We start from the raw sequence: 15,731 nt of genomic DNA, 5'->3' as shown, positions 1-15,731 counted from the left end.
GCGGCGGCGATGAATTTGGGGCTAGGGTTCCTGGCGCTGAGGCTAGGGTTAGGGTCAGGGTTAGGGTTAGCGATGGCGGGGGTCATGATGGGGCGCTTGTGGGGGGTGGAGAGAGGGGAGGAAACATGGTGATGGCCAGGATTAGGGTTAGGGTTTGGATCGAGAGGGCTAGGGTTAGGGATGGAGATGCAGAGATCGGAGAAGACACCGATCTGAGCCTCGGATTTCTTGTGATGCATCTAACAACAGCAGCAGAAGAAGAAGGGATCGGTGCTGATCTCGCCCTCTCGCTTCTCGAATTCCTTCATTTCAAAGGAGAGATTTTTCCCCCCTATTCTAAAATTTGGGGGAAATTTGATTGATTAGGGTTGGGAGTTTTCGCTGTTCGTGAATTTTGTCGGGGATTCGAGGGACGAGAGTGACGGTGTTTTTCTTCGAGTGAGAGAGAGAGAGAGAGAGAGATGATTGTTTGATTAACGAGAATAATGGTTATTGTTATTGTTATTGCTACTTTCTTTTTTGCTTAATTGCACTTATACACCCTTCGTTGTTTTTGGCAGCATTTGAACTCCTAAAGTTTGTAAAATTTGCATTTAACTACCCCTAGCTACCCAAACACGACAATTTCCCCTCGAAATTCTTAGGTAACAAACTAACAATCGGATCCTATTTAGACCTTTTTAACTCTTGTTTTTTGTGTTGAACTATTAAAATTACTGCAATTTTATTTTAAATATATCTTAATTCTATTTTAAAATAGAACTTCGATAAGTTTAATAGTAAATATAACAAAATCTAAGGGTTGAAATATTCTAAAGTCAGCCTAATCAGAAATTTTCAAGATGAAATTCTTCTTTTTGTGTAACTATGGGAGTTAAAATGTAAATTTTTAGGGAAAAAATTTAAGTTATATAAGTGTTGCCAAAAAAAATTGAAGGTATATAAGTGCAAAGTAGGGGAAACCATAGGATATTAAGTGCAATTAAGACTTTCTTTAGATACACTCCCTGGTACGATATTGATTCTTGTATTATAGACCAAATATTAGTTTTCTGAATTTGTTATTGATAAATGTTTGAGAATTTTTATAACACCCGTGAACTGTCATTTTGATAATTCGAAACCATTGAGTTATTCTAGCGAATTCATCGCTAGAGTGATGCATTGCCGGCATAGTCACATACCATTTAGATTGCAGGGTGTGACCATTTTAATTATTACGGTCGAAGAGATAATAGTTAAACATATCATATCATATAATTTTTAAGGAAAAAAACAGTTATAGAAAACTTAGGATAAAATACAAGTCAACAAATAATAAAATAATTAAATTAATTATATTATAAAAACATTTAAAGAGTATATAAACTATAATACTCACCCAATGATTGAAACTGATTTAGGAGTAATTTCAAACTATTAAGTAAACAATTGCAAATAATTTGGGTCCAATTTTAATAAGCATTATCGCAAACAGACCCCTACAGCATCACCCAATTACGAATAGATCCTTTTAGTTCTATTTATTGTGAATAAACCTCGTTTAGTTCTATTTGTTATGCGTAGACCATTGTAGTTCTATGTACAACAAATAGAACTACAGGGGTAATAGAACTTCGGGAGGTCTATTGGTTGGCAATAAATAGAACTTTATGGAGTATATTTGCAATTGGGTATTACTAAGGGGTCCATGCACAATTAACTTTTAATAAAGCGTTCTAAAATTATTGAAGCTGCACACAGAGGAAGGGGCATATTCGTAAAATTCGGGCACCACCTTCGCTTCGCCGCTTCTCAATCGTCGCTCCCGCGGGAGGCGCTAGGCCGCGCACTTATTAAAAAGTGACAATGAAATAAAAATGAAAATAAAGCCTGTAACTTGTTTTGCTTTGGTACTCAACATATATTTTTAAATAAATTTTATAAGAAGATAAATATGGTACGCATACTTCTCTATCACTTCTTTCATCATACTGATTACTGAATACTTAGTCAAGGATCTTTAATTTTCTAAGGAAAATTTGTATTTAATAACTTATCAAGCATACTTGTCTATCACTTCTTTCATCACACTGGATACTTAGTTAAGGATCTTTAATTTTCTAAGAAAAATTTTATTGAATAACTTATCAACTCTTTGAATGACGAAAGGTCTAGCATATCACTTTGAAGGAAATTTTTAAGAATTGAATCTTGAAGCTATTCGCTAAAATTTCCTGTAGGATTAATTTATATTGTTATTTAGGGGTTTTTAGATATTAGTCGCTTATATTATACCAAAATTTTTCTATTAATCCCTCAAATCTTCATATTTTGATATTAGTCTCTCAAATATCATTAGCGTGTTGGTGTTGGTCCCTCTGTTAACTTTTCCATAAAAAAAACCTAGCCCTGGTTAAGTGAAGCTTAACCATATATGGTTAATTACCTAAGTACACTTACCCATTAAATCCCCCCAACCACTAGCAGAAATTGCTAATACGCTGACGGGAACATCCCTAACGAAAGCTGTCGTCAATGATGTTTACATCCCTAACGGTAAATGCTGTCAGAGATGTTCCTGTCACAAATGGGAACTGTCCGTCAGGGATGTGAACATCCCTGACGGGAATGCTAACGTCGCTGATAGGCGCGCCGTCAGCGATGTTAAAATATTTTGTCTCCCAAAATTTACCTTATCTTGAGTTTTTACCACACACCTGATATTTTCACCACACAGTACCAATACCCAACCGCTATCCACCCCTCCACCCCTGCTCGCACGCCGTTGCCGTCGATCCACTTCGTCACTAATCCACACCTGTCGTCGCTCCTGTCGTCGCCCCGCTGTCCGTCTCCATGCCACTAGTGCGTCGCTGTCTTGCTATCGGCCTCTCCGCCATCGTCCCCGATCTTCTCTAGGTATGATTTTTTCCAATTTCTTAGTTTTATTACAATTTTATGGGTTACGATTTGCTCCTATTTGAAATTTTAAAATAGAAAAACATGATTCAACCCTAATTAAAATGATCTACCCAAATTGATCATCACCATCCCCAATAGCATTATCCTAAGCATAAAACCCTAATTAAGCTAACTTTAATTTTTAGTTCACTCTAATCCCACATCTAATACTAATTCAATTTTGGTAACCCTAACCCTGACTTTAGTTCTCATCAAAATCTAACCAATTAAATTTATCTACCCAAGTGTATAACCCTAGTTTAAGGAACTTTAATCCAAAATTTAGAATTTTCCTATCTCTAATTAACTAATTTAACTTTAATAACTTTTATCCTAATTCTAATAACTCAATTAAATTAATTTACGCAAAAAAATCCTAATTGTAATACTAACCCTAATCACATTATCATATGTATGGAACCCTAATTCAACTAACTTTAACCTTTTTCTTACACTAATTGTCACGCTTCGCTTCCCAAAATACCAGGGAATCAGAACGTGAACAAACCCACGACGTATTAGATTGAGAAGAAATATACACTACCATTTTTTGTCTTCTTTTCTTTTCTTCTCAATCCAATACGCGAAGCGTCTAGAAATAAATACAATGCGAAGTCACAGGTCCCCGATCACAATCAGCAAGAATATAATAAACAACACAGAATAAAATAATAGATATCACAAATGAATATTCATCCCAAACATAATATTTGGGTCAACATGCCCTTATACAAAACTATCTGAATGAAATACTGGAGAATATAAAAATACACTGATCAAATAGAAATAAAAGGTAGTACAAAAGAAAACTGAGGACCAATAACTAAGCTTTAGCTTCTTCTTCTGCTCCATCCGCTAGGCACTCCTGCTGAGAATCCTCTGACTCCTGATGATCTCCCAGCTGAACCTGTTCTTCCTCTAAGTATGATGTATACCAGAGAAAACAGGTGTACGTCAGCGTGTATGGCATACAGCAAGACCCGACCCCACAAAGAAAATAGAACGAACGGAAATCCAATGTGAAAAACGATACGATAACAGAAACAACAAAAGAACATACAATTGAAATCCACAAATCAGCATGAAAACACTACTAAATCATGATAACATAAAGCATTCAGAATCGATCAGGTAACGAGATCATGTAGCTAGCGATCAGTCTAATCATCCAAGTAACAGGGGCATACAGTAGATAGAATTAATACCTAAAAATCTATAACATGAGACGTAGTACGTCGAGCAAAATAATCCAAACAAGGAAACCCTCATGTATATACCATATGTCTCAAATTGTAAATAAATAAATATTAATCCCGATCTATGTATGAAAAGAACAACACTGGTCTACACCTCAACAAAACTAACAAAGTCCACCACAAGTCACGCAAGCATATTATTCTTGTTTTACATGTTATTTGAATTGGGGAAGAATATTTTTATGTATATAACCAGGTCCCCGTAAAGTCATCCGGGGCCGCCTTCAAGTCAAGTATTGGCCCTCTGGCCCATGTACATAACACTCACGATATCACGATAACAAGAAAGCGTTGTGCCCGTTTATATACATGCTATATTCTCTGTTCAATTCCCCTTTATAACCTCATGTTATCAAATTAATTAAGCAACTATACATGAAATATCGTGCACTAGCCACGGAGTTACTGTGGAACAACTTCTGTAAAACTATAAAAATAACACTGATCCACAACATGTCCGATCAAGAGTGCATCGTCTAGTCGATGCTATAATAGTAATAGTCAAGGAAACCTCATACCGGGATATCGATATCAAGGGAACTATGGACTCCTCACATCGGGATATCGATGTCGAGTGAGTATAGCCATGCTTTGAAGCACGCTTACAAATCATACTTTTAACAGAAGTTGTCTTCATGTACAGTCTCTCCTATAGGATAACAACTAGGTGATAACAACGAGCTTCCACACATCTATTCATGTCAAGCAATCCCACGCAGGTAATAATATATCACAAACTAATTTAATTAATTAACTCATAACAGATCTAGAAATTGAATTGTGAGTTAATAAGTAATGGAATCTTGCTGCTAATAAACATACGATAAATCTAAAATTTATAATAATTAAACAACCGGGGATAGGGATCTTGCCTGCGAGGCCAGGGGGCCTAATGACGAGGCAGCGATCTGCTGTGGATGCAGTACGATGGTCTAAAAGGGAGCAGCGGATCTGATCGACGCGGTTGTAGGGGACGACGTCGGGAAGAGCTCCGGCGTGGGACTGCGGCAACGGGGCAGTGACGAACTCAGTAGCGACGACGTGGGCTGCTGGACAGAAGATGTTGGAGATCAGGCCACGACAAGCTCGGGTAGCGATGGATCTGGCGGACGTGGGTTCGGAGTTCGTCGGTGTGCAGCGCGGGTCGTCGGCTGCAGCGCGTGGCTTTGGGACAGGCAACCCACCGAGTCTGCAAGCCGGGGAAGGGAGGGCAGCCAATGGGGAGGCTGGCGAGAGAGCCTGGCGTGGGCCACCGCGTCGTGAGGGGAGGAGGCTGTGGCTCTGTCGGGCAGGAGTCTGCGACCCCACCACTGCGGTGCCCCCGGTGTGGGTCTTCGGCAAGACCGCGGGCCTAACCGCGATCCTTGGCGTGACTGCAGGGGTTGAACCCACCCGGAGGTGAGAGGCCGGCCTCGGAAGCTCTTGGTCACCACAGCGAGGAGCCCCACCGTCCCGGCTCCCTCGCGGTTGAAGCCTCCCGCGCTGGGAAGAGGGTCGGCTTAGCGCACCTCCTAATGAGAGGCTCGGCGTTCGAAAGAGCGCGGACGGCCCGCGCGCCCATGGGGTTTCGTTGCGGTGGCTGCGCACGCCGCCCGTGGGAGGGTTTGTCGAAGGGATGGGAGATGATAGGAAGAGAGAGAAGATGATGGATTGTGGCGGGGCTGAAGTTCTTGAACAGAGAGAGTGTTATCATATATATGTTATAGTATATATATATTATCTATATATAATATATAATACTATAGTATATATAGTATATAGGATTATAATTAGGGTTTAGAGTTAACACCATCAAATGAATTAAAATATAACTACGATTATCGTATTCTAAAAAAATTAATACTAATTACGAAATTTACATTATCTTCAATTACAAAAACCGCTACGATGTTGCTGCTAATACAACAGTTGATACGAAATAGTCGAAATATACCCATATTGTACAATTAAACGAGAATAATTAATAAATAAAATATATTTACTTATATTTAAAATCAAATAATTATGGGATAATTATATACACAGTAAAATGTACAAGTTATACTAATATGACAGATAATATGTAACAATAGAAATAATACAGCAAATTATACAAATAATACGTATTTAATAACACAACGTATTATATGAAAATATACATAATAATAAAAATAATACAACATATTATTCAAAATGACATGTAACAGCATCGATAACGCAACAGATAAATTTCATAAATTTTTGGCGCATAAAATTAATTTATAAATATTAATATCATTTAAATAAATATAAAACTTAGACTTTAAATCATAGAAAATTGTAGAAATTCAAGAAAAATACAAGTACTCTTTTAAAAATCATAATTAAATATTTTAAAATACTAAAAATTTATTTTAACTAGTATCAAAATTCATGATCCTTACACTAATTCCATACAATAATATTAATTAAACTTTAGTCAGCCTATTCCTAATCTAATAACCCTAATTGAACAAATCTAATTAAAAATAGTCCTAATTCATTACCCAAGTCAATGACCCGCCTAATTCAACTAACTTTTACTCAAATTTGACCTTAATCCAAAATATAATTAATTAATTAATTTAAATTTAATAACTCTAATCCTAACTCTATGAACTACCTACCGAAAATAATCCTAATACTAAATCTAATTACATTAACCCTAAGTCTAGAACCCTAATTAAACTAATTTTAAAGTTAATATGATCAACAAAGTAACTTAACCTTAAGCACCCTCATCCTTTTAAATGTAAAAACTCTCAAGAACTTAATTTAACCACTAAGTTCATAATCCTAACCCAAAAAACATCACCCTAAGTGTAGAATCCTTAACAAACTGAGGTTAACCATTAATCCTAAATTTAATTAAACTATTTTTTACTTTAAACCAACTTTAGTCATTAGTCCTAACTAACCCTATTAAATATTACTATAAAGTTATTAAATAAAAATAAGCCTAATGTTAATAATATTATATGAATCTAGTTTATCATCCTAACTAAACTAACTTTAGTCATATTATCATTTTAATCCAATTCAAAGTAAACTGGACTTTATCCTTAAATTACACTAATTCAATCATGATTATATTACCATAAGTTTAAGGCTCTAACTAAACTAAGTTTATCATCTACTTGAAATCAACATAACCCTAATCAAACTAATTAAATAATGATTGTTCTGATAAATCTTTATGATGTTGTTGATGCATTCAATCTAGCACTGCTAGAAAATGGGTTATTGGCTACGGAAATTTAGCGACGGATTTTCCGTCGCTATATAACCGTCGGTAATATTTAGCGACGGATAGTCCGTCGCTAAATGTCGCTTTACCTACCCTTATAATAGTGACGGCTTTTTAGCGACGGAATTCCTTTTTTTCCGTCGCTAAAACATTTAGCGACAGATTTTCGACTTTTGACGACGGATTTGTCCATCGTCAATAGCCCCCTTTGCAGTAGTGTAGTTAGATATATAACATTATATTTTGTTATATATCATGATTATATGAATCGAAGTCATTACTCCTAATTTCTCATCTAATAATGTTGAATGTCAATCTCTTCTAACATAAACGCATGTAATTCTAGTTGGGTGTGAAACTAATTTTTTTTATATAAAGAGAATAACATGCTTTATGTTAGGAGCATAATCTACATACAATAGTTATTAGATCTGTCCGGGTAGGATTCCCCTTCTTGTACAGGTTAGGAATATAACAGTGCATCATCTATCTTTGTGTACTCTATGCATTTTCGTTCCTTAAAAATTTTGATAACACGTACTACATTGTTCTCTACGTACAATTAGCGTTTGTTATTTTTTGGATCAATCTGTTATTGATACGTATTACAACATCCACACAGTGTACTCAGAGAACAACGAGTATGTGCTGCCGAAATTTTCTAGAAATAGAAATGCACAAAGTATGCAAAGATAGATATACACACTACTATAGCTAATGGGATATGTGTATTTCTTATGACAGCCGTTAAAGTGTCTTATTCAATATAGGAGCATTTGATTTTAGAAAAACATAATTTATGTCTTGGCAATTCCCCCTCCGATATTGTTATAATTTGTGTTTCCTTAATGTTGTGAAAAACATAAACATTACCCAACCATTAATTTGATGCGTCAATCATTAATTTCACATTACCAAGTTATGCTCAATTTTACTAATTAAAAATTATATATAACATAAAGATGAGGATAGTTCCTAACAAATCATGGATCAATATTCCTCATATTGAGAGATGGATGGATAGTCGATATAGAAATGGAATAAACTCCTTCATGCAGTACACCTCGGTAGACCCAAGAAAGTTAAACAGTGATGTCATGTATTACTCTTGCTGTTGGTGTAAACATTTAGTGTTTGTGAATAAAAGTGATTTACACTGATATTTAATATCAGGATTTGATGAGGAGTGCAAATATTGGATGTGTCACGAGGAAGGATGTCTTCAAAAAATAGAACTGATAGCGGACACCGTTACGTCCGATGGGAGCATAAATGATACACAGGAGATGCTTGCTAATATCTTAATGGTATCTACTATAAATGAAACTGAAGATGTTGAGGATGTTTGAAGTTGTAGGAAATGCTGAAGATGTGAATGATCTCGAGGAGCTAGCATAGATAATAAAATTAATAGAAGATAATAAAAATAATCTATAAGAGAGTTGCACCGAGTTCACCAGATTATAATTTATGTTGTGACTTTTGCATATAAAGTCCCTTAGCGATAGATAAATATTTTAATATGTTGCTTATGTTGCTGAGAAAAGTGATTCCAAATGGAAAAGAGAGCATACCAAAAAACTATGATATGCAAAGAAGATTGTTTCCATTATAGGACCTGATTACAAAAAGATTGACGCATGCCCTAATATTTGTATCCTCTACTATAAGGATAAAAAAGACCTTCAGGAATGTCCAATTTGTGGAGTGTCATGATGGGTACAACGCAAAAATTATCCAACACATGGGACATCGAGGTCTGCGCTTAAGCAAAGAAAGATTCTAGCAAAGATCATTCATCATTTTTCCTTGATACCTAGACTAAAATGGTTATATATGAATAAAGACACTGCTAAGGAAATGAGGTGGCACGTGGAAGAACGTATAGAACATGATAAAGTCAGACATCTGGTTGATGTAGAAGCATGGAAGCATGTGGATCGAACTTTTTCTTGGTTAGTCAATGAATGCACGAATGTTAGACTATGTTTGTCTAGTGATGGATTTAATCCATTTGGGCTTATGATTTCCGATTGCTCTACATGACTTCTTGTAATAATGCCTTACAACTTACCATCTTGGCTTTGTATGAAACAACTGTATATGATACTTTCATTATTAATATCAGGCAAACATGCACCAGGCAATGACATAGATGTCTTTTTAGAACGTCTAATTGATGAGTTAAAATAACTCTAGACTAAAGGGTTCGTAACATATGATACTCATGCAAATCAGTCGCTCAGACTCCACAGTGTTTTCCTATGGACAATTAATAATTTTCTAGCCTACGCTAATTTGTATGGTTTGGTCTACGAAGGGAACATATGATTGCCTAGTGTATGATCCAGAATTCAAAAAGTCTTCATTTATAATAGAGTCAAAAGTTTTGTTATTGGTTTAACAGAAGGTGGTTGAACCTAAAATATAGATACAAAACAAAAAAAATGGAGCAAATTTTTTATGGGATTATTGAGAAGAAAGATGCTCCCCATTCATTAAGTAGAGATCAGATTATACATTTGCTTGAGAAGTTCCCTGTTATCAGGTTTGGAGAGAAGTGCTATTCGAAAGAGGATTTACTTGGAGTAAGAAACTTGCGTAGTAACAAAAGGATAGCAAAATGAAAAAGACAAGCACAAGTGGTGAGTGATAGGACTGAAACCATAAAAGTTCCCTCAGGATGGACAAAATTCAACGTTTTTTCAATTACCTTATTAGAAGGAGCTGAAAATCCGACACAACTTGGACGTCATGCACATTAAAAAAAATATTTATGATAATCTTCTATCAACACTATTGCAAGACGCTAATAAATTAAAAGATGATCCACGAGCTTGTCAAGATCTAATTGCATTGAAAAAATATTAAAAAAATGATAGATATGAGTTGCCGGCATCTCGTATTATGATGTTGAAGATTGAGATGTAAATATTTTGTTAAATCCTCAAATCAATAAAGTTATTAGAGGGTTACTCTACAAACATAACGATCAATGTCTAGCTATAAGAAAGGAAAATATTAGGACTTAAAACTCATGATTATCACGTGCTTCTTCATCAATTGCTCCAAGTAACACTATGCATCACTTGTAGGATAAAAAAGTTTATTGATTTTTGTAGATTTTTTAAAAAGCTTTGTTTTAAAGTTATAGATGTCAGTGACTTTGAGAATCTTGGAGAAATTATTTCAGAAACACTCTGCGAAATAGAGATGCTCTTCCTCCATCTTTTTCATAGTAATAGTTCATCTTACGCAATATACTGCAGGGGAGGTTGCAATAGAAGAACCAGTCCATTATTATTGGCTGTATTCAATAAAGTGGTTAGTATTTGGGAAACATGAACCTTTACCTATCAATCTTTACATCTATTACTATCAATCTTTACATCTATATCTAATAATTTATCATTTGTTTTTCAAAAATTTGGGTTCAATCAAATGCCAATTGCATAATAAAGCTTGTCCAGAATGTTCAATAGCTGAAAGTTACATGAAAAACGAATGTCTCTTATTTGCCTCTTGTTATATGAGAGGCACAACTGTACTTCAAGCACCTGTTGATAATAAGGATAGCACAATTCTATATCCTTACGGGATGAACAAAAATTATTCCGACCTATTGCTAGATCAAGCACATGCATACGCATTAAACAATCTTGAAATCTTCTCAGAGTACCGAAAGTAAAATACCACATAAAAGTTTGAATATCATTTAACTAGTTATTTTTAATTTGACAATAATAACTTGTTTGTTGCATTAATAGGCAACATAAAAAAACTAAAGAATGAAATTATTAGTAGTATAATAGTACATGACATTAAAGAAAGACATTTGAAGGAATTTCCTGATTGGGTGAAAGATGAAGTAAGTATAGTTAAATTTAGCAATATTTATATTTTCACTAAAAACTTAGTAAATATTAATTTAATGATTTCATTAATGTTTATTTTTAGATCTAGGAACAACTTGTCCTTAATAATCAAATATCAAAAAAAGTGAACGTTCATATAGAGCGTCCTTTCTATGTCGTAAACCAATATGGTGAATATCGTGTTAATGGGTACAAATTTCACACAGTAGAGGTTGATGATACGAAGGTCAACTAGAACAGTGGTGTCATGGATACCTTCTCATGGGAATGTTTCTCAAACAGGAGAGATCAAAATCCAGTTGAAAGTAATATAACATATTATGGACGATTGGAAGATATAGCGGAGATATTCTACGGCTATGTGGTCCAAATGAACATAAATACATGATATTTATGATTCATTGGTGTTTTGCAAAGAACCAAAAAGATTCTTTTAGATTTACAATTGTCAATCTCGGCAAAAAAAGAGATATTGATGAAAAGTCCATGCTTGCATCGCACGTGGGATAGTATTTCTATGTGAAAGATCCTTCAGTTAAAGGCAAGTGAGTTGTCCTATACAAGGATCATAGAGTTTATGTTCAACCTTTTACTAATGAAGATGGTGATGAGAGCTATATAGACAATTTCAATGAGCCAAATACAGTGGTCAATCAATTCTCCTACTCTCAGATTGTAGTGTTTGATACAGATGATCCAACGACTCGAACTAACATTCCAAACATTATCATAGACATTAATGGCGGCTAAAAATTTGTTGGATGCAATAGGGTCTTGATGTATCTTTTTTTAAAATTTGCAAATTGTAAATGAAAACTTTAATATCACTACAATGTATCAAAGACTTGCAATTATAAGGTATTAGGAAAGTGAGCTTAAAAAATTACCACAGGATGACCTTCGTGCAATTATAAGGTAGGGAAGTAGTGTGCTTCCAACCGGGCAATAAGCTAACAACTTTAGTTCATATTTTGGATGTTTGGTATGGAGGACTGATTGTCTTAATCCATATTTATAGGCTAAGTAGCAGCCCTTTCATGTATTGGAGAGTATATATTGAGATTGTTGGGTAAATTAAACTATTTTTTCTCATTTATTTTACTTTTCTAGTTGATTGGCCCACTTATCTATATGTCTATCTTTAGAGATATTTCAACATCAAAGACAATCACATAGGGTGAGATTTTTTGTTTTGATATATGGGAAAGTTCAAGCATGCTTTTCGGGAATGGAGACATACGACAAAAAAAAGAAATGCTTTCAAAGTTACAGTGTGAACTAGGAGAGGATCTACAAACAAGATCTGATGATTGACCCAGATCATTTAGCCACACTTATAATATTGTGGGGGTGAAGAAGAGCATCATGTAAATATTGATCCATAGCTATTTAAACATTTTCACTAACAAATAGTATTTTAAGAAATTGGATGTCATAAGAAAATATTCTATGTCAAAAAGTTTTATAATAGGTGATATGTATAAATGCAGAATTTTTAAGGAAACCAAAAGACTTAAGCTTGTAGATGATTAGTTAGATGTCATTTGAATAATTAAATTGAGCTTATGCTTATAAAGCTACAAACCACAAATAGGTGATGAAAATTTCTTGCACGTTTGGCGCACATGTTACTCAAGTTATAATTTCAAGTGTCTGTAAAATAAGAGAATTTTTGTTCTAAGCCTAATTATACAAAATTGAATCCATTTACCAAACTAAAATAATATAAACAATGAAAGAAAGTCACCCAATGTGAAGATGAATATTAGAAAATAACTATTATATTAATAAAAATTGGATTCAACTTATCTATCTGAATTTGATTTCATACAGAACAAAACTATACTAGTCGAATTCAGATGATGTTTTCACTTCAGAGGAGTTGTTTCTTGGACAAAGTTAGAAACATGTTTTAAGAAGCAGAAAAAGTAATAAAGATGCTCATTTGTCTTCTTGAAAAGCATTTCATAGGGAGAAATGCATATGCAACTCTATGTCATGGTGGAACTCATGAAAAAATTGGTAAAGAAAAAGATATTTATAACTTACTAATGGATACTCAATTGTACTCTTGTAAAAATATTTCACAGGTTAAATGCCTATAAAATACATGCCTATAAAATTGGTCAAGAATAATCAATACAACAACAATATAATTCATTTTCCAGGTTATTCTATAATGAGTAACATATGGATGAGATGTGTAGGTCAAACCCAATGCGCTGCAGACTTGACCAGAAAAATCTCATGAACTTTTATCTACCTTTTAGTTACAAACTTCAAATAAATAGAATGCTCAGCAGTCAGCACATAAAAGAACATAAGAGAATATACAGTTGTCAGAGAATAGAAAAATAAAAATAAAAATAAAAGAAATGTAACATAACCCAAAAGCTTTCCAAATTTCCATTAACAAGAACAAATTTAAGGAGAAGAAGATTAGTGATTCACAAGAACAAATTTAAGGAGAAGAAGATTAGTGATTCACAATACTTTGACACTTTGCTTCAATCACCCCATTACTAACTCACCTGTCCCACCCTCGGCCCCAACGCCAAGAAGTAGCTGCCAGCTTATAGAAAAGGGTTTTACCTGCACTTATTAGAACTTAGTAGTATAGTTCTTTGTATATTATATATTGTAGTAAAATTCTATTTGTTCTTGTTGAAGAAAAAACGTGAGAGAAATCAACTAAACCGATGGAAGAAAGAGTATGATCACCATATGGGAAGTACTACTTCATTTTTGCATAGATTGAGGATTAAATTTGCAGGATGACGGTATAAAATATTTTAATCTTTTATATATACTTTCTTTAATTGCAATTTATTTGATAAATAAAACTATTTTAGTCTTTTATATATATTCTAATTAATTGCAATTTATTTGACAAATAAAACTAATAAATAAATTTCTAAATCTTAGAACGCCTACTTTATCCCACTCCCCGAACTGCATAAGAGGACTATGGTTTACATAAGGAGTGGTATGATATCACTGATAAGAAGAAGAAAAAGCTACACTGACTCAGAATATACATGTAATTTAATTTTATGAATGGATTTTAATTATATATGACATCCTAGTTTCTTTTAACAATAAACTATTGGAAAATTTATCCCAATGGACCTTTATTCCACCAATTTCTTATCAACCACTTGTGAATATGATTATATGATCTCACAGCCTCCAGCTTGAAATTTGCTAAACTAAGGGGTATATCAGTCATATATGGCTCTTTACTTCCACACTCTCCTAAATGAACTGTTGGGATTATGTCTTTGATTCTTTGTAGAACTTCATCCGAATTAGATAGGGTTAGAGATCTATCATGATTAGAAGTTAGAGATCTATCATGATTAGAAGTTTGGATTCCATCATGATTAGGAGTTTGAATCCTATTCTAATTAGGAAGTTAGACTAGAGATAGAATTTTGATTTCCCTATATATATTCTTCTATTGTTGGAGGAAAAACTAAGAAGAAGAGAGTAGAGAGAAGATGTAGTAGAGGGAAAAAGCAAATATTCTTGTAATCTAGGGTTAGCACAGGGCGTAGCCTGATTAAAGAATATTGTGTGAGAGGCGAGAGTTTCATGATCTTTATCCGTACAAAAGATTACAAGGAGTGGGCTTTGGAGAGAATATGAGAGGTGATTATGTATGTGAGGTTGAGAGATTGAGAGACGAGAGTTGAGTGGTTTCTCTTGCAGTTCTTCCTAATACATAGTGAATTTTCGTATTGTTTCCCTGTGGACGTAGGTTGAAGTTGGTTGACCGAACCACGTAAATCCCGGTCTTTTTTTTCTTGATTGTGGTTGTTTTATATCTTGTTGATTATGGGTTGGCTTCAGAGTTGCGTAAATTATAGTAGGCAGGGAGAGTAAAATTCCCTAACAAGTGGTATCAGAGCGATGGTGATGGATCCGGGAGCGAATTCGCAACATAGAATACGACATCGTGCAAGATTAAAGATCAATGTTACAAGAATCAAGACGAATAGAAAAAAGGCAAAAAGCACTGTAGCAGCCAAGACTGTAGCTGGATACTATAGCAGGAACAGTGTAGCAGTGTGGCTGGTACTGTTCGCACAAATCTAACGGTTGATAGTGATTTGTATTTTGATTGAGGATTTTGAGGTGGATTTTGGTGATCTAGGAGTCGTTCTAGGGTTTTTTCGACGTGCTAAGTTTGTTTTTGGCATCGGTTTTATCAAATTTAATCCCTACAGTAACTAATTTGAATTTTGATCATGGTTAGAGAATGATGACTTATTCACGTCTGAAGTTTGATATTCCGCTATTCAACGGCAAGACAGATCTGATGGCAGATAGGAAAAACAAGTATGCGACAGATGAGACTGGTGTAGAGAATCAGATGTGATTCTAGCAGTAGAGTTTTTTAGCCTCTTTATT

General features: G+C 34.5%; 1 protein-coding gene across 1 annotated transcript in view; it reads right to left on the bottom strand.

The window, feature by feature from the left end:
• Positions 1 to 2,882, bottom strand: part of LOC109839316 (junctophilin-1-like) — a 12,552-nt gene extending 9,670 nt beyond the window's left edge. Inside the window, exon 1 of the mRNA XM_020407745.1 lies at positions 2,801 to 2,882. Within this exon, the coding sequence (XP_020263334.1) occupies positions 2,801 to 2,882 (82 nt within the window). The remainder of the gene's footprint in view (positions 1 to 2,800) is intronic.

The sequence above is a fragment of the Asparagus officinalis genome, chromosome 4, assembly GCF_001876935.1.
Source record: "Asparagus officinalis chromosome 4, Aspof.V1, whole genome shotgun sequence".
NCBI lineage: Eukaryota > Viridiplantae > Streptophyta > Magnoliopsida > Asparagales > Asparagaceae > Asparagus > Asparagus officinalis.
The sequence above is the reverse complement of the archived record's forward strand: the minus strand, read 5'-3'. Positions and strand labels throughout refer to the sequence as shown.